A 23248-nucleotide genomic window follows, 5' to 3' on the forward strand; every position below is an offset into this window, starting at 1 on the left:
TTTGCTAATGTTCTGTCATATGTTATCGATATGATCGAGCGCGAATTCAAGGTAATCCACGGAGTTTTTGGAAGTACGTGAATGACCAGCGTAAAGAGTCCTACCATGAAGTTAGTAGTTAACGATGCATCTAGCTTTGCCAGCACTTTGCGAACAAATTTTCCAGCGTGTTTGCCAACGAGAGTATATCGTCGCCCGTCTACAATCACGTACTAAACGAAATCCCGGTCGTTGAAGCTCTCATCTCATCGGTAGCACCCAGGCTGAAATCGTTTTACAATTCCGAACCAGACGGAACACCGTCCGTTTTCCTGAACGAACACTAAACGTGTTTACTGAAGCCTCTGAGTCATCTCTTCGGATTGTCTTTGAGCACTGGAATCTTCCCGATCTGCTGGAAGAACACGCAAATGTATGCAGTTCATAAGAAAGGGGACAAGAAAGGATGTGGACAACTACCGTAGAATCATCTCGCTGTGCGCTATCTCAAAACTCTTCGAATTAGTGGTTATGTTGTTAAATCCTTTAAATTTGTCGAACCTCTTAACGGAATCCCTTTATGAAGAGCTTTGAGTGGGTTGGTTTATATCCTTTAAATTCCGTTATAATTGCTTATCTTTTGACAGATACGCGTATTTCGTCACTGGTGTTGAGTACTTGGCACTGATGAAGTCTGCAAGTAGTAGACGAAATACGCGTATCTGTCAAAAGATAAGCAATTATAACGGAATTTAAAGGAAATAAACCAACCCACTCAAGGCTCTTTATGTTATGTTGTTGTTATCGCACTGTAAGTAGTATCTCCGCGGATTCGTTTCCAACCGATCAAAGACTACCAACCTACTATGCTTCACCTCGTACGTTACGAGAAGCCTAGTTGAGCGACATCAGACCAATGCAATCTATACCGACCTATCAGCAGCATTTTACAAGATCAATCCCGCTATCACCATCGCTAAATGGGAACGGCTAGGGATTAATGGATGTCTACTATCTTGGTTCCAGTCGTATTGTGTCTATTGAGGATTGCAATTCGATTGCTTTCTCAGCAACTTCAGGTATTCCTCAAAGAAGTCACCTCGCCAATAATTTTCTAAAATTATTTCAACGATGTGAACTTTGTACTAGAGACACCTCGTTTGTCATTCGCTGATGATCTTAAGATTTTTCTCAAGATTCAAACGCATACTGACGCTATATATATATGTATATATCAGATTGATAGATTCAGTGACTAGTGTGACTTGACCAACATGACAGTAAATCCTAACAAGTGCTCGATAATCACCTTCTCTATCAAAAAAGAGCCCTTAAAGGTCAATTACACACTCCTGGTTAATTCAATTGAACGAGTAAGTCACGTGAAGGACCTGGGTATTATCTTGGACTCACAACTGACAATCAAACAGCACATTTCATGCATGAAATGACAAAGCCTCCAGATAATTGAGGTTTATCTTTAGTATAGCTAAGGATTTCACTGACGTGTACTGCCTTAAATCGTTATACTGTTCCCCAGAACGATCTACATTAGAATATGGCACAGCTATTTGAAACCATTTTTATCATAAAGGAGTTGAGCGAATCGAGTCAGTTCAACGCAGATTCATTCGCTACACACTTCGACGATTACCGTGGCGTAATCCTTTTAATCTGCCCCCTATGAGGAATGTTGTTCATTAATACACCTAGAACCTCTCAACACTCGTCGCGACACTCTTAGAGCTATGTTTGCCGCTGATATTCCGCAGAATTGAGTTGATTGCCCAGCTTTATTGGAACAAATAAACATCATTGTGCAGCCTAGGTCCTTGCGAAACAACCAGATGCTTCGATTGCCACTTATTAGAACTAACTACGGTTTGCATAGTGCTATCATCGGTCTTCAAAGATTATTCAACTGAGTTGCATCTGTGTTTGATTTTCACATGTTACGTGAGTTACTGGGACGAAAATTTCCCGCTTTATTTTCTTGGAGAACAAATCGCAACGAGTAGTTTTTAGATTTTACTATATTTTTTTTGTATATGACAGTCAGTAGTGTAAACTAACCATCATTGGAGCCACGAGCCTGTTGATGCAAAAATAAAATAAAAATATCATAAGTTTACTCCCAAGCTCCCCCACAACAGAATAGACCACCATCGTTGGGTTGCGAGAGCATCAAGCGCTGTTAATAACCAATAGCTGAATTGTTTAAACCATGAGTTTTGGAAAGGGTGCTTGCGTGATCTAGTTTGGAAGAAATTGATGGCTGCTTTCAGAGAAGTCGTTTCATTTGAGTCGGAGTTCTAGGATCAGTTTCATAAACTGTCATTTTGAATTGATGTTTCGGATCTACTTGTGAATCATCATGTGGCCCACAGGGCTTACAATCCTGTCAAAAATCCAAATTCAGTCTGATAAGACGTCAATGAGTGGTTTAGAAAAAAACACGGAGCTACTGGATCAGTTTCATTAATTTGCCACTTAAAAGGATGTTTCGGATCTTCTATTGGACCATCTCGTTGCCCTCAGCGTCCATATTCCGTTCACAACTTTGAATTTATTCTGAAAAGACGTCTAGGAGTGGTTTAAAAAAAATCGTGGAGCTCAGTTTCACGAATTGACCACTTTTAGGGATGTTCCGGATCTTCCGGTGGACCGTCCTGAAGTCTCCAGAGTACAAATTCCGATTATAGCTCCAAGTTAATTGTAATAAGACTTCTATGAGCGGTTTCGAAAAAATACGGAGCTGCAGAATCAGTTTCATGCATTGACCACTTTTACGGATGTTCCGAGTCTTCCGGAGGACCAGTCTTCCGACTTTACGGATGCAAAATTTTCCCAAAAGGAGGTCATCTACCATGTTAATAACTTTTCAGAAGACACCAGGAAGTTTTCTCTTCAAATTACCCTACAATAAGTGTTTGTCCCCTCACGAAGAGCTACTGATTCCGATCAATAGCGGTGCGGCTTCTTCCTCCTTCTATGGATGCTCATGTGGGCTGCAGCTCGCTGCTTGCAGGCAGCCTTTCGTTTTGTACTGGAGAACACCACCACTCATCACGCGGTGATTGAATAAACCGCGAGACCGAATGGAATTCATCTTTGAAATCTGTGTTAGGGAAATCGCTTTTCGCAGGCAATCGGTAACTATCATAGCAACAGTTGCACATGCGTGCAATTTTCAATAGTGACATTTTGTAAAATGATAAGGTCTTAATTTTAACGGATTCGTAGAAAAACTTCCTATCGATTGCCGTATTAAGAATTATAATCCATCATCTCTGGATCAAAATCAGACGACGTTCATATCGCGACCGACTTTGAAATCGCAATGATGCCTTAAAGTACATGGTATGTTAGATTTAAACATATATATATAGATAGAGCTGGAATTAGGCGTAACAGCTTTTGTAAACAATAACTTCTCTCGATGATTTCTGAATTCAAGGCACGCTCACGTAAACCAACATTACCGTCGGGTAAAAATCTTTCATAATTTTGTTACATGTTCCATTTTCTGTTTTGACAAAGTTAACCCCCATATAGAAAGCTTTTGTAAACAATGCCTTTTCTCGAGGATTTTTGGGAATTCAAGGAACGCCCACGCAAACCAACAATACCGTCGGGTGGGGGAAGTCTTACCCTACCTGATGGTGATGTTGATTTGCGTGGGCGAGCTTTGAATTTCAAGACATCATCGAAAGAAGTCATTGTTTACAAAAGCTGTTACGCCCTAATTCCAGCTCTATCTTGATATGGGAACTGACATCCGATTGATGACCTTGACAAATTTCCGGATCTATCGATGCTCATGTGGGCTGCAGCTTGCTGCTTGGAGGCAGCCTTTCGTTGTGTACTGGAGAACACCACCACTCACCACGTGGCGATTGAATAAACACCGTTTGGTGAGATCGGATGGAATTCAACTTTGAAATCTGTGCTAGGGAAATCGCTTTTCGCAGACAATCGGTGATAATTTTAACTATCATAGCTATTCGTGTAATTTTCAATAGTAACATTTTGAAAAATGATAAAGTTTTAAATTGAACAGATGCGTAGAAATATATCTGATCGATTGATGATAAAACTATTGAAATTGGTCCAGGGGCAGCTGAGTTATTAACGTTCAAAATCTTTCATAATTTTGTTACATGTTCCATGTTCGGTTTTTTACAAAGTGTGCCCCCATATAAAAATCACAGACGTAGTCCTACGTCAAAACTAGAACCCGCCGTTTTGGATTTGAAAATGGCGTCAGACATCGATTTTTGGTTCCTATACTTTACCTCGATTCTAAAAATAACTTTATTGTGGTGTATTGCACAGTATTTTCCAGTTTCCCAAAATCGCAAAAAAAAACTCATTAGGGGAAATGCTCCTATAGTTGCGGTACGCTAGAAGCGCTAGGTTCCTATAGTTGTCCTATGGAGACTCAATACACAACTATAGGAACGCTATACGCTTCTAACGTACCGCAACTATAGGAACGTTTACACTATCTGGAATTTCCTTCAGAATAAAAAAATCTTGTTATTTGGGATTAACTCCGTAAATATAGACTTCGTAAACAGAGGTTTCAGTTTTCTAGCTGATCAGCTAGCAACTTATTTGTTATTTGTCAAAATGCAAAATATGCGATTTTTTATAAAAAAAAAAATAAAATAAAAAGTTACTTTCAGTTAACGAACGTTTAGTATATCAACATTTCGGGCCAATGGACGATTTTGGCCTTAGATTAATTAATAAATATAAGTCTCAGACCAATGTAATTCATTTGCCCCGAACTATTATTTTTCTTCCTGAGAATCAAATCAAACTGTTGCAATATACTATTCTTTAGATTTAGATGGTGTTCTATTCACTTCTGTACTATATCTTATCTTTCTTATAAAAATTGATCTTAAGCATCAGGCATCAGCAAATCAAATCATTCAAACCACCCTAGCGGTGCAGTTTCCCATTTGAAAAATCATGAAATTATGCAAACATCCTATTAGACAATGGCCCATTTGATGAATTTCAACCACATTGAACACCGCCTCCCAAGGGTGCAATTAACCCAAACCCATCAAAAACCGGATCATTCAAAGCCATAAATTTACCAATATACATCGACAGTTTGCAATAATTACCGATGATGATTTGTTCCTCGCACACAGGAATTGCAATTCCCGCAGTCCCTCCGGGGGAAGATGGGCACTGGGCACTCTTATTAAAATTTCAATTGAGTCCAACCGCAGCACGCTGCACTTGGCAATTGCATTATATGGCAGGTTGAAGGACGTGCGCGCGCGGGTGTCGGCTCTCGTGTCCTCGGATGCAAATGGACAGAGTTGCAAAATTTAATTAATTCCGGCTCTCGATGGGATAACGGATGACGGCGACGGCGGTGACGAGTTTTGGTTGTTTCATTTCCGACTGTAGTTTGGTTGTGATTTGAAATTCCCGTGTGAGACAGAGGGTGAAGCAGCGTTTGCGAAAGCATATAAGAGAATGCAACTATTTTTAAGTATTTAGAATAACACCATTTCCCAGTTCTAATCTAAGCCACATGTTATTTTCCACTCGCGTGCAGTTACAATAACAACGTCATCGAAAGTTGCAAGATTATGTTTTGCAACCAGTCAATTACTATCAGTGGGAAACACCGGCGGGAATTTCTACTCTATCAGTTGCACTGCAAATGTGAAGCCATTTAAAGCATGATCTCCGCGCATCCTGCAGTATCAGTTCCCACAGGGCAGTCTAACAGTATAGAAGAAATAAGCCTCAAAATGCAGCAGTCTCTATTCTCCCGTGTCAAGCGTCAAGCCAACTCGGTAAAGACCGGTGACTTGGAGCAGTTTCGATCCAGGGACAAGGCCTACCAGAACTTCATTGACGAGCTGAAGTCGGTTTTAACCGAACCGAACGAAATCTACGGCAACATCAGGGTTACCAAGCGTCGCGATGGCATCACCAAGGTTAACATCAAGGACGGTGCCAACCAGGTCGGCTTCATCTACCGCAATCGGGATCTTTACATTATTGGTTTCGTTACCGGATCAACTTTCTACATCGACAAGGAAGTGCACGATGGCCTGGGAAAGAAGATTCCAAGTGCGTGGACGACTGTGATCGGCACTAGCAAGGTTGAGACTCTGTCCAACCCATTCAGCTACGGTCAGATTTTGCCGAGTGGTGAGAATACTGTGCTACAGATCGGCAAACTGGGTGATTCGTTGAACAAGCTCACCCAAGTGGGAGACACTTCGAAGCGCTCGCAGATCATGACGCAACATCTGGGTCCGTTTGTGGTGGCATTTTCCGAAGCGATACGGTTCCCCGTTGTTGCCCGGGAGATACAGGGTGCGATCCGGCAGTCAACCGGTACGGTCAGGCTATCCAAAAACATTCTGGAACCATTAAGCATCGGTCATCCTGATGAAAGATGTAACCAATTCTCGTTGAGCATTTATGAACTGCTGTTGAACTGGGGAAAGCTATCAGACAGAGTTCCACTTGTCTATGCAATTGGCTCTGATGGCGCTCCACCTCTCCGAGAAAGCGATTGCATTCTACGCTTGGAGAAGAATCAGCTCAACACGCTACTCGGAGTGGCCAACTCGCACCGATTTGATAGAATAAACACCGCCCCAGTTCGTGGCAAACGGGACTTGACGATAATGTTTGATAATACAATTCCACAGCATCCAGCGCTCTTGGAGCAGCAGATCAATGGCATCGATTACGAGCAATCACTCCCGATGTCTGCACCATGTGGCACCACCTCGATCACGCACAGTCCGGATGTGATTGGAGCGTTGCATCTGCTCACTGTCGGACTGCTGTATCTTTACGGTAGAAAAATGAATGTAGCGGTCGGGGAAAACCGGCGAACTCTCGATTCACGGGAGGCGTACGGTCTTGCCGCAGATCTAGCCGATAGGATTGGATGTTTCTTCAGGTTTGCTGGTTTGGAGCTGGAAATTGGGTTCGAGGAGGAAATGCACCTTCAACGACAGTTATCTTCGGCTATTCTTCATGGCGAGAGTGTGGAACCGATTTTGACAGAGCTGCTTTACCAGCATTATTCCAAGCTGGAGAATGCCGGATCGTTGGAAGCGCTCCGACAGCTTCTTTTCAAGGCACTGGCAAGCGAAAGTGGATTGGTGAAGGGGGATGCATTTCTGGGTGATGTGTGCTTTCCTGGCTCCGAGAGCACGGCCTAGTCTAGTCGTTTAGTTAAAACAATTTTTGCTACTTCGGCTGAGCTTCACCGGGTTTTCATTTCACCAGAATACGTGACCTGCGAGCTTCATGAAAAAAACAACGAAATAAGAACATTGACTAGTGCTATAAATACATTCGGTCCATTTGATTATGTAATAGAACTTTGTGTGATACTTGAAACCAATAAAACTTAGCATTATTACCCACTTACTATAATTTTAAAGAACTTTACACACTCTAATTTTTTTTCCATACAGCGTAACTCCATTTTATTAAAAGCTTTTAAGGGAAGTCTACTTTCGGTGTAAGACCATGGGTCAGTCGACCGAAAGCCATTACACCAAATTTTCAAAAGTGAAAGACAAAGCTTTCACAATTTTCAACTCGCTGGAACTTCGAAAATTTTCCAAGATCTTCAGCATCAGAAATACCTTTTTAAATCTTGAACTTTAATACAAATTCAATGCTTTAGGATCTTTAAAATTTCATTCAAAGTGTTTGTTGTGACTTCATACGGGTAGTTTTCGATTTTCATAATTGGGTTTTAATATATTGTACTTATATCCACATGTGTGATAATTTATTAACTAGAGAAAGTTCTGAACAGGATAAGTTGATAGTTTCACTAGAGTACGGCAGTGTGTAAATTGAATAGAAGTTGAAATTGAGCGAAGGGTCATTAATGCGACAGTACTAGTCTACTGATTTCGGCAACGTGGGTCTTTAGGTAGAAATATACGTCACTAGAACTATTCCACAGCCGTAGACAGTGTATGAGCAAGTCAAACGCGCACTCTTTTGTCTGTAGATCTCTCATCCGTTAATGTATGAGTTAGGTAAAGGAGTGTGCGTTTGAGTATTACTGTCGCATTAATGGCCCTTCGCTCAATTTTGACTTCTTATTTTTAAATTTCCACACTGTCGTACTCTAGCGCAATTATCAACCTATCGTTTTCAGAACATTCTCTTGCCACTAAATTATCGCACTAAAGCGTCATGTTGATATTAGTATAGCATGTCCAACCAACTCTCAAAATAGTGGTTTAAAAACTATTACAGATACAATTTGTGTTAAGAAAGCTGAATAGCCATTGAATGATCTTAATCTAACTTAACATTTTTGATTGATTCAATTTGATACTTTATCAGAATTAACGTAATTCTTATAATTGATCTAATTGTACTAAATAAACATCAGACATTGGATTTAAAAATTACCGAAATAGCCAGTTTTCAGAAGTTTGAACACCTGTATTTCAGTATTGCAGAATGGCAGTCAATTATCCGGTTCCTCAATACCCCCCTTACTAATATAAATTCCACGACAGTGCTCATATGATGTGATGCGATAGATGAATTCCCATGTGGTTTGAAGTATCGCAAGATCGATTTTGACACTAGTAAGCAACTGGCCACTTCCCCGGGGTACCCGGAATATGGCCAAATGTGGCCAGTGTACACACTTAAAATTTTTCGCCTAGATTCCAACAGCCGAGTAGTTCTGCAATTTATTTTGCTGAGATTCAGTAAAACAATTGCTGAGACTCAGCTAACAAATATCATTTTGATGAGATATCAGCTAACAAACAAATATTTTGCAGATATATCAGCAAAAGTAAATGCCGAGGTAATCGGCTGTTGGAGATTTTACCGAGCTAGATTAAGTGTGTAGTCCTGGGCATTTCAAATTACTTCATTTGAACTGATGGATTTTGACCCTAGTCAGAAACAGACCCCGGGAGTTCCCGAACATGGCTGGATGTGACCAGCGTGAACCTGGGCACTGCCATTGAACTACTTTTTGAATTCTTATGTGATTTAAGGTATCACATGATGGGTTTTGACCCTAACCAGAATCCATGTTTTTCGGACCTGGTTCTGACCATATCTCCGGAACCAGTTGATCGATTTCAAAAATATTTTAAAAATTTCTATAGAATGATGCATCTTTTCATTTGACGGTCATTGCGGTCAATTGCTTTAAGAGATTTGTCATTATTTGTCTCAAGGCGCTCTGCCACTCGATATTTTTTGTTGTTGTTAGAAAAGTGCCGGACTACAGGATCTTACCATAGAGGTAACTCTAAGACCAGAAGGTCCCGAAAAAACGTGCTCAACGTTTTTGGCTCAGCTCAGGTACTGTCTCCGGTCCCAAGCTAATCGATGCACCCCTCGAAACATAGAAAAATCCACGAACCCCACATTTTATTTGTCAAACTTTAATAGCGAATCAAAACAAACATAGTGTAATACTAGAATTTCGAATAGAATGGGGTGCGTTAATCGATTTGCTTGGGACCAATAGGCTAGTCAAGTATTGAGCCAATTTGAAATCGTTAGTTTCCAACCGGTGATCTTACTATGGCCAAATGAAGGCTGTTTCAAAGTACATTTTCAATGGAATTCTACTCGATGGAGCTGTGTTTCGGTTTTCCGCTGTGTCAGTTCCGTCTGACGTTTAGCATTTTCCTCTGTGGGAGAGGAAGAATCGGTCATTTTGTTTATGGTGGAGATTGGGATGATGTTCAGTGCAGTGCTGCAAAATCTCGAAAATATACGGCGATATTCAAAATTCTGCTTTGGTCACTCATTTGAGTCATAACAGTTATCGTTAAGGCAAACCATGTCAATTGTCAATGACAATGCTGTCAATGACGAACGTGTGTAGATTTATTTAATAGCTAAATATGAAACCAAACTAAATGACTTGAGCAAAACAATTACATGGAGCCGTTAAAGTGAACAAGCATCTTCGTCGTGAACAGCTTGGATAACAATAATGTGACTCAGAATCATCGAAATTACACTTTCTGTTACCAGGTGAATCTTTGTCATTGACGATAAAATGAATGAAATTTTGACAAAGTTTTTTTTGAAGATCAAGTCTATCACAATTTTATCAATATCGTGCGAAAGTCTGTCAATCACAATGACAAATCTCAGCACTGGTTCAGTGTATAGTTTTACCTGTTTTGTGGTGTTTCAATGCCTGCAGATTGCAATCGACAGGATGGGATATATTTAGCATTAAATACATGGTGCTCGGTGGAGGCGAACCAGCCCCAGGCTGAAAGCCTCCCTAATAAAGATAAATAATAATAATACATGGTGTTCTGTTCCATAGTTCAAATAAATTAAGGGGCGATAGAAGAACATATTTACTAAAAAATTGGTCTACGCACATGATCAAATCTCTAAGAGTTTATGATTTTTTTTTCTGTTTGGTCTATGCTTGCCATAAATCAATTCACGGTTGCGTAAAACACGAATTCAACCCCACCGTGTGTGCTGTTGAGGCCTGTTTGCAGCGCGCATAGCACACTTGATCGCCACGCGGAGTGACGGTCTGATAAATGCGATAAGTGATACCAAGAAGAGCAATCAAAACAGAAACTTACTTTTCTAAACTTACTCACTTTTCATACCGTCACTCCGCGTGGCGATCAAGTGTGCTATGCGCGCCGCAAACAGACGTCAACAGCAACGCACGGTGGGGTTAAATTCGTATTTTACGCAATCGTGAATTAACGACCCAACATGATGAGGTTAGTAGAAAATTGTGACAAAACTAAACAAGATAGACAATTGGTGTCAAAAAAAGAGTTGTAGAACGCATTAAGAGGCATCTTTTGGTTTGGCAAAACAATACACTTTATTACATAGTTTTTAGAAATAATAAGAGAAAACCCGTATAAAAACACAAGTTTTAGACTCGTTTATCCATAAAATGTGTCTAAATGCAGCTTACTTAAAGTAGAAATGACACTTTTAAGTAGGAAATTTACCAAGCTGTCCTATGAAGGCAAGAGTTTTGTACTAAATGGCATAGTTTTTTAGTTAGAGCCAATTTATGGCAAGCATAGACCAAAGCAGAAAAAGTTCAATAACTCAGTAATCTTTGAGATTTGATCATATGCGTAAAACAATTTTTTACATAAAATATGATCTTCTATCGCCCTTAAATTATTTGCACTAAGGAACCGAACACCCTTTATACACACTTAGAAAATGTCATGTAAATTTAGGTTCTTTGAGACGGGGCTGTGTTATTTCGCCGAAGGACGTTTCGTCGAATGAAAAAGCAGGAAGCACTCCTATAAATTAAAAATATTGATTATTTAAAAATGTACGAAGTCAGTACAACTCGAAAGAAATGTTCATGTTCAAAAGAAGGAAGCATTACATTTGAATAGCTTGCCAGGTTAAAACATGTTAATATTTCTACGAGACTGATTTAAAAAAATTCTGAGCTTTGAGAAAAGTTCAAAACCTTAGAAAATTGCTTGCTCTTCGGTGAAATGACCGTCGGTGAAACGTCCTTCGGTGAAATGTCCCGTTCCCGCTTTGAGGCTGACATATAGGGTAATGGATTAATTTTGGCTCACTATCATAGTTTGGCGCATCTTGCTATATTTTGCTCATTTTATATCATAAAATTCTTTAAACTTTAAAATATTGTGAAATTTACATTAAAAGTATTACACTACTAAGCGTCTTCCATTTTTGTCTTCAGTAAAATGTTTCAATTAGTGGTAGTAAATTGAAAATAAAATCATGCATTTTCGCACTCATGCTGAATCAGTCAAAAATTAGAAGATGTCAACTTGCAAGAGTTATTATGTCTTAAATGGATCCATTTGTAATATTCAAATGAGGTAATTGCGTCAATTAGATTCGATTGAAGTGCCTTTGCTCCGGAAGAAGCAGTAAAAAGAGTTAAAATGCAGCCATTCCATAACAAAACGATATAGCGCTTCTCAGAATTTGGTAGTTTTGTTCCTTATCGCAACATATTAGACCCGTATTTTTATGTTTTCATTAGGGTGACCATTTTCATGTTAGGGTGGTTCAAAAAATCGTTTTATTTTTTCGATTAAAAAAACACTTTTTTTTTTAAATGACTTTTTCAAAAATTCAACTTGGCCGATTGTAAAGATCAAAAGGATTAAGAAACTACTATGTGATGAAACTACTGGTTATAATATGGTTGTGGGTGGTCCAAAATAAATTAAAATCCGTCTTCAGCATTTGTGGTATTTCCGTATTTGTTTGTTATGTTGCACAACGATTTGTTTTGACAAAAAATATATCCAAAACCCAACTAGCCTTTGGCTCTAATCTGAACGTAACATAAATCATGAACATACAAATAAGATAAAGATTGTTTGCAAAAAACAACTCATACAATAATTAATGGAAGACTTTGTGATTTTTAAAAAAGATTTAATGTGTCTAATGTCAGCCTCAGTGTCCCTTATATTGGGCCCATACATAAATTTCGAAAGATTGCATTTTTTGCCATATTTTCACTGGTAACCAAAAATATGCAATTCTATTGTCCAGATGCCGCATTGCTCTACGAAAAAAATGAAAATTTGTATCGATGGGCCCAATCATTAGGTCCATAGGCCAACATTAGAGCCACGTTCATTATGCCAACCATCCGTTATGCGTAAAGTACATTATGCCTATCGTCTAACCCCTGTATGCCTAACGTCGTGCAACATGTTTTGTAGTGTCAGGCTCTCGAGTTTGTAATTTGTAAAAGGTATTCCTAGGTTTGTTGACTTCACTGCCCTCTGTTAACAACAGTTATTTCGTAATTTCCTATAGATGTCGCCACAAAACAATAGCTCGTTGAAAAGATTCTACTAATCAGGATCAGATTCCGTGAAAATCGTTACCTAGTGAGGAAATCTTGAAGAAAAAAATCATCCATGATGAGGTCACCAATCCTGACTTAACAACACTCACCTCAACAACCAACATCTTTCGCATCGAGCAATCGGAATGATGTTGGGAGTCCAACAATCTACTGTTTCTCGTGTCAAAAAATGCTTCGGTGAATGTTTAACTGTCGATCGGAAGGGCTACAACATGGTGAGTTTACAACCTGGAAGGAGAGTGATTCCTAGCTCCGGTCCTCACAAATCCCTACCTCACGCCTCGACGAGCCATATGATTACAAACGACTACCAGCTGAAACATGGACACAGCTGGGTGGCGTAGCCTGGGCAATGTTGTCAATCCGACAGTAACAAGGTGAGGAGGTGCGAAGCGAACACTGGCGCGGTAACCCTAGCAAGGCGGTAGAGGAAATGCTTCGCCTCCGAGCGTCTGTCCACCACGGAGGTGCGGTTCAAAAAGCGTTTAACTGGTATTCAGCGGCTGAATACGAAATGCTCTTCCCCGGACGCAACACCTAAGATCCCATGTAACAATTAGGGTTTTATGGGGGTACTGAAGACCATTATTAAGACTTGTAGAATGCTATAAAACCACGATAAATCTTACAATGCACAGTGGTCCAGAATGCAGATTTAGGTGGAATGATATGTTTTGAGCCTGAAATTGAAACATTAGACTAAAAGTCTCTTCTACAAAGTTGTTCCTTATAGTTAGGCCCTTATTTTTATGACAATGAATTCTAGGGTGGTTCCTATTATCATTAAAATCAAAAATCTAACTCTTTTGTTTGAATAAATTAAGGTATACATTCTTCTGCGAAGTTATAGCTGAGCTAATTTCAAGCAACTTTGTTGAAAATAACTTTTTTGTATCTCTTAAATTGGCCGATTTAGAGCTATTTTCTTGAATTGAGTTAGGGTGGCTCTTAAAAAAACAGTTTTTTTGCTCTAGTTTTCTTATTTAGAATTTCTCAGCAAAGGTGTCTTTAGATAACTTTTAGATCTTAAAAAGGCGCAAATTTTTGCTGCACAAAGTTTGTCAATATCTTTCGCCAATCAAGAGTTATTGACGTTTTTATACTAAAAATATGCACTTTTCAAATGTTAATATCTCTGGTTGGGGCAAACAAAAAAAAAAGTTTTTTTACGGCATTTGAAAGGGCGTATATTATTCTCAATAATATGACAAAATTAGAGGTATGTTATTTTTTAAACTCGTATAAAATCAATTTGAATTTATTCATATTTTTTACTATATTTGGGTATATCTTTTTTATTAGAAGAGATACATGAAACAACTTCAGCTATAAAACATTCGTCTTAAAGAGTTTTAAAGATCTAAAAGTTATCTAAAGACACCTTTGCTGAGAAATTCTAAATAAGAAAACTAGAGCAAAAAAACTGTTTTTTTAAGAGCCACCCTAACTCAATTCAAGAAAATAGCTCTAAATCGGCCAATTTAAGAGATACAAAAAAAGTTATTTGCAACAAAGTTGCTTGAAATTAGCTCAGCTATAACTTCGCAGAAGAATGTATACCTTAATTTATTCAAACAAAAAATTTAGATTTTTGATTTTAATGATAATAGGAACCACCCTAGAATTCATTGTCATAAAAATAAGGGCCTAACTATAAGGAACAACTTTGTAGAAGAGACTTTTAGTCTAATGTTTCAATTTCAGGCTCAAAACATATCATTCCACCTAAATCTGCATTCTGGACCACTGTGCAATGCTACTTGGGATGTCAGTTCCATCTGGGGATAGGAGACCTTAGAGAAACCACCTACAAGAAGGTCATCAAAAGCCAAAAAGGAATGTGTATATTAGTTAGGTAAGTTACTTCATCATCAAAGGTAAGTCACCTTATATACTTTCACAAAATGATAGCATATGCATATAAAACATTATATAATTATATGAACCAGGCATGGAAACTCATTTGCATTCATTTCATACATTCATTTACATTCATTTGCCGCTTACTTTTTTCATCAACAGCATTCCGCAAAATGCTGTAAAAAGCTTTTGTAGGTTTTATTATTAACTACAACTTTTGCTCATAACTCAAATCTGTATCTCTTATGCATCACGAACTAGAGTGGGCAGAACTTGTTACTGTTCTTCAGTGAATGTAAAATACATTCCCTGAAAAACAGTAGTGGCTTCGGTTCGCTCTGGTTCGTCATGCAAAAGAGAAATGGATTTGACTTGTTAGCAAATGTTGTAGCTAATAACAAAACCTACAAAAACTCTATATACATCATTTTGCGGAAAGCTGTTGAAAAAAAAAAGTTAGAGGCAAATGATTGTAAATGAATGCACGAAATGAATGCAAATGATTTGCCATGCCTGATATGAACCAATAAATGATTGTAAGGGGAGTGACCACCAGACCACCCAATTTGAAGCGAATTTTATGGGGAGAGTGAAATTGTCAACTTCCTGTTGTTAACATCTCGTGGAAAAAGGGCAGTCTCTTTTCCACACTCATTGGGGTATCCTTCCGTTGGACGGTCCGTTTTTTGACCAATTGTATGATCATGTGGCTGGAAGGCGATTTTCCATCATCCCGTGGAGGCGTAAAGGTGAATTACCTATCGATCCACCAAAACCGTTGTTGGCCCTTCATACAATGACATGTTGAGGACAATCAGAGGTAATTAAGCTTGATCAAGGTGCGCCCACTGCTATCGGACTTAGTTTCCGTGCTACAATGAGTGGTAGACAATTATCATACATCATACATCATACATGTTTAACTGTCGATCGGAAGCAAGTGAGTTCATGAAAAAGTGTTCCGGACTGCGTTGAAGATCAAAAACGAGTGGTTGCTGCCTTCAACCGTAAACCCAACTATTTTGTTCGGGATGTCGCGAAAAAACTGCACCTGATAAAAAGTTTCGTGCAGAAAGCCAAGAAACGAGCAGGACTACACACTAATCGAGTCAGTACGGTTTTACCGAGTTTTTGAATTGCGGAACTGTTCGGTAAAAGTTTAAAAATCTGTGGAAAATTTATTAATGAGAAAATTTGTTCTGAACTTGTACATACTTAGTTCTGTTAACCCCATTTAATGATAGAAAATAGAATTGGTCGATTTCATTGATTCCATACGGATAACGGTCATGTTTAAATCATGGTTGAATGCAAAGCGACGCCAGTGATGTAGTGGTAAGCGTGATTACCTCTCGCCAGCAGGCCTGGGTTCAATCCCAGTCGGCACCGCCGGGATGTTCTGAGGCATAACATCTCTGGTCACGCCTTCCTTCGGAAGGGAAGTAAAGCCGTTGGTCCCCTGTTCATCTGGACTCCCCGGAACGTCTCTGGAGTCCCTTGAAATTCTCTGAAATTATGTGATTTTCTCTGAAAATACTTGAGCATCTCTAAAGGTTCATAAACTTCTCTGAAAATTTCTGAGCTTCACTGAAATTTCGTTAACGTCTCGGAGGAACCGTGAGCTTCTTTGAAGATCCTTGAGCGTCTTTAAAGTTCCTTGAGCTTCTTTCAATTTTTGTGAGATTTCCTGCAATTCACTGAACTGTTCTGAATTTTCCTAAACATTTCGGTAGTTTCGTTTGCTTGTCGGAAGCTCCGTAAACATGTCGGAATTTCCGAAAACTTTGTTAGAAAATCAGTGAACTTGTTAGAAGTACCGTGAAATTCTCTGAAGAGGAGCCGTTCAGAGAACTTCGGATAAGAAATTCAGAGAAGAGAACTTCTGACGAGAAGCTCAAAAGAATTCCGAGGACAACTTAAGAGAACTTCCTACGGGAAATTCAGGGAACTTCCGATGAGAAGTTCTGACAATTTTCAACGAGAAGTTTTCAGAGAACTACTGACAAAAAGTTCAGAGAACTGCCAACAAGAAGTTCAGATAACTTCCGACGAGATGTTCAGAGACATTCCAACAAGAAGTTCAGATGACTTCCGAGCAGAAGTTCATAGACACCGGCGCCTGTGGTATAGTGCCTCTCACCCCAGCAGGTCTGGGTTCAATCCCATTCGGTGCCGCCGGGATGTTCTGAGGCATAACATCTCTGATCACTTCGGAAGGGAAGTAAAGCCGTTGGTCCCCGGTTCATGAGTTGATGGGTCGATAGGTTAGGATTCAGGTGTGGGAGCTGCCTTCCTGGCTTCGGTAGCATTGGTGCTCAGCACGGAAAACAAGATCGACGAAAAACAAATCAAGGAAAAAATTGGTTGAATGCAGATAAAAATATCAATTCAACCGTTGTATAAAACCTTATGGGTGGAATTAAGAAGAACCGGCATTTAGATTTGGTGAAGAAATGGAGTGAAATAAAGATATGGAAACCAAGCTTTTATATATAGTATTACATTCCCTGAAAATTATTTTTGGCAAATACTTCTAAGTGATGCAATTTAACTGTGGACACCCTTTATTTACTGTCCTATTTTAGCACGCTAGGCGGATACTAGGTTACAAAAGAACGCAAACAATTACTCCAGTCCTGTGACCTCCTCTAAAGATTTCAATTATAAGGCAAACATAGCAAAAATGACCCATAAAACAGACAACAATTAGAGCTCCAAACAATCACATTTACGATCATGAACTACCGTTGTGTACTAGCAAGCAATTTCCGCTCCGAAAAAGCATAACTTCCGCCACATCTAAGTACCGCATGTGCGCTTGCGATCCCTGAAATCCTTTTCTGCCGCATCGCTGCTGTCACTGTCGTGCCGTTTATGCTGCTTCCGTTTGTTGTTCTCGTTGTTATTATCGGGGTCTTAATGTAATTAAGCTTTATTCGTTTACTTTATGGCGTGTGTTTAATTTGCTTTCCTCCAGCAATAGCTTCGCCATGGATGCCGTTTGGGGGAGGTCTGGCAGTATGATCCCGAATCATTGATGCCAATTGAATGGATACAAGCGAGCTGATGAGATTGCTGCAATAATAGTGGGCGTCCCATGGGGTGATGGAAGATGGAGTAATGTCGTTCGTTCGATGTTTCCCTTTTCTGAATTAAGAACGGATTCTGGAACAAGTGTGCGCTGGAGTTGTTCGGTTCATTAAAACTAAATTCTCGCGTAACATTTGAAAAGGGTCTATCCTCGTTGAATTTCTCGCTAAGCTCGCAGCACAGTTCGACAGAAGATGTTGTTAGCTTGCGCCTGAAACAACACACTCAATGGGAAATTGATTTGCATTTTCCGAAGGAGAAAATCGATGAAGATATTCGATCAACAATGACAATGCTCTTTTCTCGTGCTGCGAGAGAATTCTCAGAAACGAGTTTTTAAGTGAGCTGTTTGGTACATAAATTGACAGTAAATTGAGACCTTTCACTAAAATCCCATTAAGGTTTAAAAAAAAAAAAACCCTCACCATGTTCTTTGTTCAATCCAAAGTACAAAATCCCAATTGCACCTGCTACTTTTTTCGGCCCCAGCAGCGCTTCGCCTCCGACAGGCAATAAATTGCCGTTGTTTCCGGAAGTAAATGGAAACAACTTTCAACGTGGCAACTTTTCCACTTGCTTATACGTGGCACCATTCCGATTTATAGCCAAAATGTCAAAGTACAGTGGATTAATGTTCGGGAAATCCATTTCGAAGGTGCAAGCCCCCTGAATGGGAAAATTCCGTGCTGCAGCTATAAATCTGCGGGGAAAAAGAATAGGATTCTGCCATGTGACAATGTTTGAACCAATTTCTGTGGTTTCGTAAATCGAAACATCGCTCGCATCCTAAGGGCAATAAATCCCACGGCAGATTTAGGAGCCGCTCCCAACCAACAGAAGAGACTGCCACAGTCGGACATGTGTAATTGCTTTAATTGCTGATTTCGTTACGCTCGACCGGCTGCGAACCTGTTTCGGAAGACTGCGAGCGGGCATCGAAATTTTTGCTTCCGGCGAAAATTTGCATTATCTGTTAAATGTGCTTCGTCTTCCGTCCCGCTGCGAATGCGATGCATGCTAGGGTTCCCAAACGTTGAAATTCTTTATTTTTGCTTCCAAATCGAATCTGGTAACCCAAAGTTTGATAGATTTCTATCCACTCAGGAAGAAAGGCCTAACGAACCATCTCCCGGTTGGGACGCCGAAGGGCACACACATACCGTGGCGAGCCAATGTCGTGGACATAAATCAAAATCATCCATATCATTCCGGAACCCAATCTACGCCGTGGTAGTGGCGACGGACGGGATGGAATAATAATTATCGTTACAACTTATTCATTTTCCTCCGCCTCAATTAATAAACCAATACAACATATATTCGCTTACCTTGCACGGTCAGCTTGGCCGAGCCACTCTCCCGGGAGCCAACCATATTCTGCGCCAGACACTGGTACCGGCCTTCGTCGGTCGGCCGTACGTCACTAATCAGCAGATTTCCGCCGTCCACTATCCGGACCCGGGCCGGTTCCTTGCTGCTGCTGCTGGACCGAAAGTCGTCCAGGTCCAGCATGATTTCGTCCTTCTTCCAGCTGATGGTCGGCTCCGGATTGCCCTTGGGGGCGCCGCATTCCAGCAGAGCCGTCTCGCCGGCGGCCACCCGGGTGTCTTTGGGCTCCACCCGAAACTCGTCACGAAGCACTGGAAGGAACAAAGATGGAAGAAGAATTCTCGTTAGAACGAAGCGAAATTGAAATTGACATCCGTCGTCGTCGTTGTCTCGGTCGTTGTTGGACACGACTGACATTTGTAGAAACTAGATCACCGGCAACCACGTTCTACTTCGTTGAAGCGCACTGAACTGGTCGTCGGTCGGTGTGGCATGAGCGAACGGTTGTCATGTCGTGTATTAATTTGCATAATTATTTATTACAAGCCGGAGTAATCCAGGGCGACACTTTCCGCGTTCTGGAGGGTAGATGGTATTGCATATTTTATTTCGCCCATGGTGAGAGAACGCGATCGAAGTGGTGGCAATGCAATGCAATGAGATGTTTTGAAATAATAGTTGCCTGTAGTTGTACTTAGTATTTTGATAGACGACTCGATAAGATAAGTTATGCAAACACTCAAAAATTGGTATAGCTCGTATTAAATATGCTCAAACAAAATATTTGAACTTCTCAAAAAACAATTCAGACAAATTTTAAGAAAATCAGTTGACACGGTAGTTCTTAAGTGGCATGTATTAGGCATAAGAGAAATTTTTATAAGATTTCAGAAGATTTCTATGCACGCCCTTGGAAAGTCTACGATACTTCTGGTAAGGATCAAAACAATTTTGAGAATGTAAGCACTTTGATCATTTGATGTATGGTCTGTTAAGGCTTTAGCACGCGGCAGCTCGACTCAATGTTTTGGTTCGTTGTAAAGCTTAATCTTATCCTTGATTTGAGCAACTTCTTTCGATCGACTTTCCACTTCCACTTCATGAGGGCTTGGAGCCGTTTTCACATTCCCGAATATGGAGGTGTTTAGACAGCAGTCAAGGGATCTGTACCAAGGCGTCACAATATCAGCTTCAATCGATAAAGTTGATGTGACTAGGAGACTGCTAGCTTTCTTTTTCTGTTGAAGTCGAACAGCTTCGCAGCATTTTAGAACCTCATAGCGAATTCGTTTATGCGAACCCAAGCTTATTGATAGTGTGAACCTCAACCCGAGCCAGGTTACAAAAACAAACGTTCACATTAAAGTTTTACAGACAACAAGCACACCCAATATTGATACCCGATCCAGGTTGAAACTGAATTAAGTACAAATTCGCTCTCAGTTGGCGTCTACAAACAAATTTTCAATCGCTCTTTCTCCCGTTGCTTCATTGGTCTTTCTTTCAAGCTTCGGTGAAGCGAATTAGTGAAAGAGCGCTTGAATTTGATAGTTTCGTCTTTCATAAAACACACCATGACGTAGGGGAAATGGATGTTATGTCGGCCTAAATGCCCCTAATTTGGGCCCATACATAAATTCAGCAATCGGCTAAATTGTAAAATATCCATTAGTACCGTCCCAACGATGCGTTCCTCTAGATACAATTGATAAATAGCAGATTTTTAGTGATGTGCCCAATATTAGATCCAAAGGCCGACTGTAGAGTCATTTCCCCTATATGATGGAAAATGGAAATATATATTTAAAGTACTTCAAGATTACATATACTTAATTAAAAAAAAGTTAAGTTAAGTCATATTTAACGCATATTAAATAAATTGAAAAAGCGGTGATAAAGTTTAAGTGAAAGGAAATGAAAGCCATAATGAAGTTTCGTTTCAACTCGATAATCGACGTTACTTTCATTGAAAGCGATGAGCAAAACAACGACGAGAGAATCCACAGCCAGCGTTTAGTTCTAAGCGTGCTTCTTTTTTCGTTCCATGCTAACATTTTTTGTTTTATCTAGTTCGTTTATGTGTAAGGCTCAATCGCGTTAGCTTTACGGAGTCGATAATTCATTGTTCTTTGTTTGTAACAAAATTCACTTAATTCTATGTTTAGTAGGAGTTGGGCCGAATAGTCGCGGGTTACCCGAGGTTAGAGGGATACATTGTCGAAGGATAGTAAAAGGGGAGGAGCTTGGGTGTAGGGTTTCGTTGTCTCATCAGAGCAATGTCGCCAGTATGAACGGTAGTGTGGTTCTAGATTCATCTGGAGTTCAACCGGCTATGGTGACGACGATGAGACTCATCGAGATGGGGGACAAGACAAACAAAAATTATTAAAGAGGTACAAAAGACAAACGAATTAAATTATATACCAGACATTTGCAGAAACACATAAATCGACTGCATATAGCAGATATTGCGGGTACCCAACGCGTCTCTGATAGGGATATAGGGCTGTCTTCCTTGGGCCTCGAGGGGATTTAAAACGAGGGGCACGCAATAACTTTTAACTCCTACGCAAGCCTTTTTTAAGTACAATAATTACAGTTAACTACATGATTAATTACTTTAATTACGAGCGTCGGAAATTTTTTGATTTAATTACTTTTAAGTACAAATTTCAGCTTTAATTACAAGTCGCATAAATTAAGTACATTAACTCCATTAATGTACCACGAGAAATGTACTTAAATTTCCCCCAGCGTACCGTTAGACCCTTTCGTTATTGGCCCGTGAAACAAAAATTTCACAGGCCCTTTTGCTACGTTAAGGATAATTTTAGTTGGTGATTGGTGCCAATTCACATACAACGATCGGTTCGTGATTGGAAATGTAGTCGGATTTCAATACCGCCGAGGTGTTGGCAGGGCAATGAACTATATCCTGGATCACGCCCCTGTAAAAGCACCGGAGAATGCGACAATGAAAGGAATGTTTGTTTGTGCTACCTGGTTCAACCTAAGAAATAACGAATTTAATTTGGAGGATGCGAACGAAAACAGAATTACAATAGAAAATTATGTTAACCTTTGCGTGCCTAACGTCTAAATTTGCATAGATTTCAAAATTCAATTAGCTCTTAAAACATAATTTCTCAATATTTTTCTTTACAACAAATTGCATTTTGTCGGAAATCTATTGAAGTTTCTGAATACATCTGAAAATATTTTGATCAATTCATGGTTCCGGAGTTATTTCGGTTCCCGTTGGGGTCGCTTTTGGTCGGCATTCGGCTTTATTGTTCTGTAATAAGTATACACACGATGAACATCATGTTTTTTCTCTCAAACGATGTAATTGGACCAGTGGCAGCTATTTCGATGGTTCACAATCACATTGGGCATCCCGAAAATGTTCCGGTGCCCCGGGGAAGTGACCAATTCTCAACAAGAACCAAAACCCATCATGCGACATATCAAACTTCATGATTTTACAAATCTTGGCCAGTAATGGCCTTATTGAGAGTTCATGGTCACACTAGCCCTCCCAGACATGTTCCTGTGTCCCCGGGAAAGTGACCGATTCTCCACAAGAACCAAAACACGTCATGCGACATATCAAACTTTATGATTCTGCTGAACTCGGCCAGTAATGGTCTTTTTGAGAGCCCACGATCCCATTGGCCCTCCCTGGCATGTTCCGGTGTTCCCGGGTATATTTTCAATTATCGACAAGAATCAAAATCCTTCGTGCAACATATCAAACTTTATGATTCTGCACGGCTAATAATGGTCTTAGACAGTCCACAGTCCCATTTAATTGTCCCCCTCCCCCCCCCCCCCCGTTAAATATCCAACTCCCAATAATAACCGGAACCCCTCGTGTGACATATCAAACTTCATTATTTTACGAAACTCCGTCGGTAATGACCATATTAAGAGTTCAAATTTGCTATCCCAGACAGCTGAACTGACACTGGAGCTGGTGAATACTTAGGACATTCACACGCTGAGCTACTTCCGGGAAAAAATCGCAGCTGGTATGCAATTGTCTTCCCAGCACGGATAACTTGAGTGTGTCAAGTTGATCGGTAACGATCATTTCGTGTCCTG

The 23248-nt window shown here is 40.0% G+C and overlaps 2 protein-coding genes across 2 annotated transcripts in view; one reads left to right on the forward strand and one right to left on the reverse strand.

The window, feature by feature from the left end:
- LOC135709432 (protein sax-3-like) overlaps nucleotides 1-23248 on the reverse strand; it is a 798478-nt gene that overhangs the window by 222035 nt on the left and 553195 nt on the right. Inside the window, exon 4 of the mRNA XM_065231751.1 lies at nucleotides 19144-19455. Coding sequence (XP_065087823.1) covers nucleotides 19144-19455 — 312 coding nt within the window. The remainder of the gene's footprint in view (nucleotides 1-19143; nucleotides 19456-23248) is intronic.
- Nucleotides 5695-7436, forward strand: LOC135709707 (uncharacterized). The gene has a single exon (XM_065232094.1). It carries the CDS (start codon nucleotides 5763-5765, stop codon nucleotides 7197-7199), a length of 1437 nt encoding a protein of 478 aa, XP_065088166.1. The 5' UTR covers nucleotides 5695-5762; the 3' UTR covers nucleotides 7200-7436.

The sequence above is a fragment of the Ochlerotatus camptorhynchus genome, unplaced genomic scaffold (genome assembly GCF_037179485.1).
Source record: "Ochlerotatus camptorhynchus isolate MF236.1 unplaced genomic scaffold, CSIRO-AGI_Acam_v1.1 ptg000361l, whole genome shotgun sequence".
Lineage (NCBI taxonomy): Eukaryota > Metazoa > Arthropoda > Insecta > Diptera > Culicidae > Ochlerotatus > Ochlerotatus camptorhynchus.

Excerpts from the sequence above, each read along its gene's own strand:
- LOC135709707 (XM_065232094.1), top strand. The coding sequence starts at position 5,763 with ATGCAGCAGTCTCTATTCTCCCGTGTCAAGCGTCAAGCCAACTCGGTA.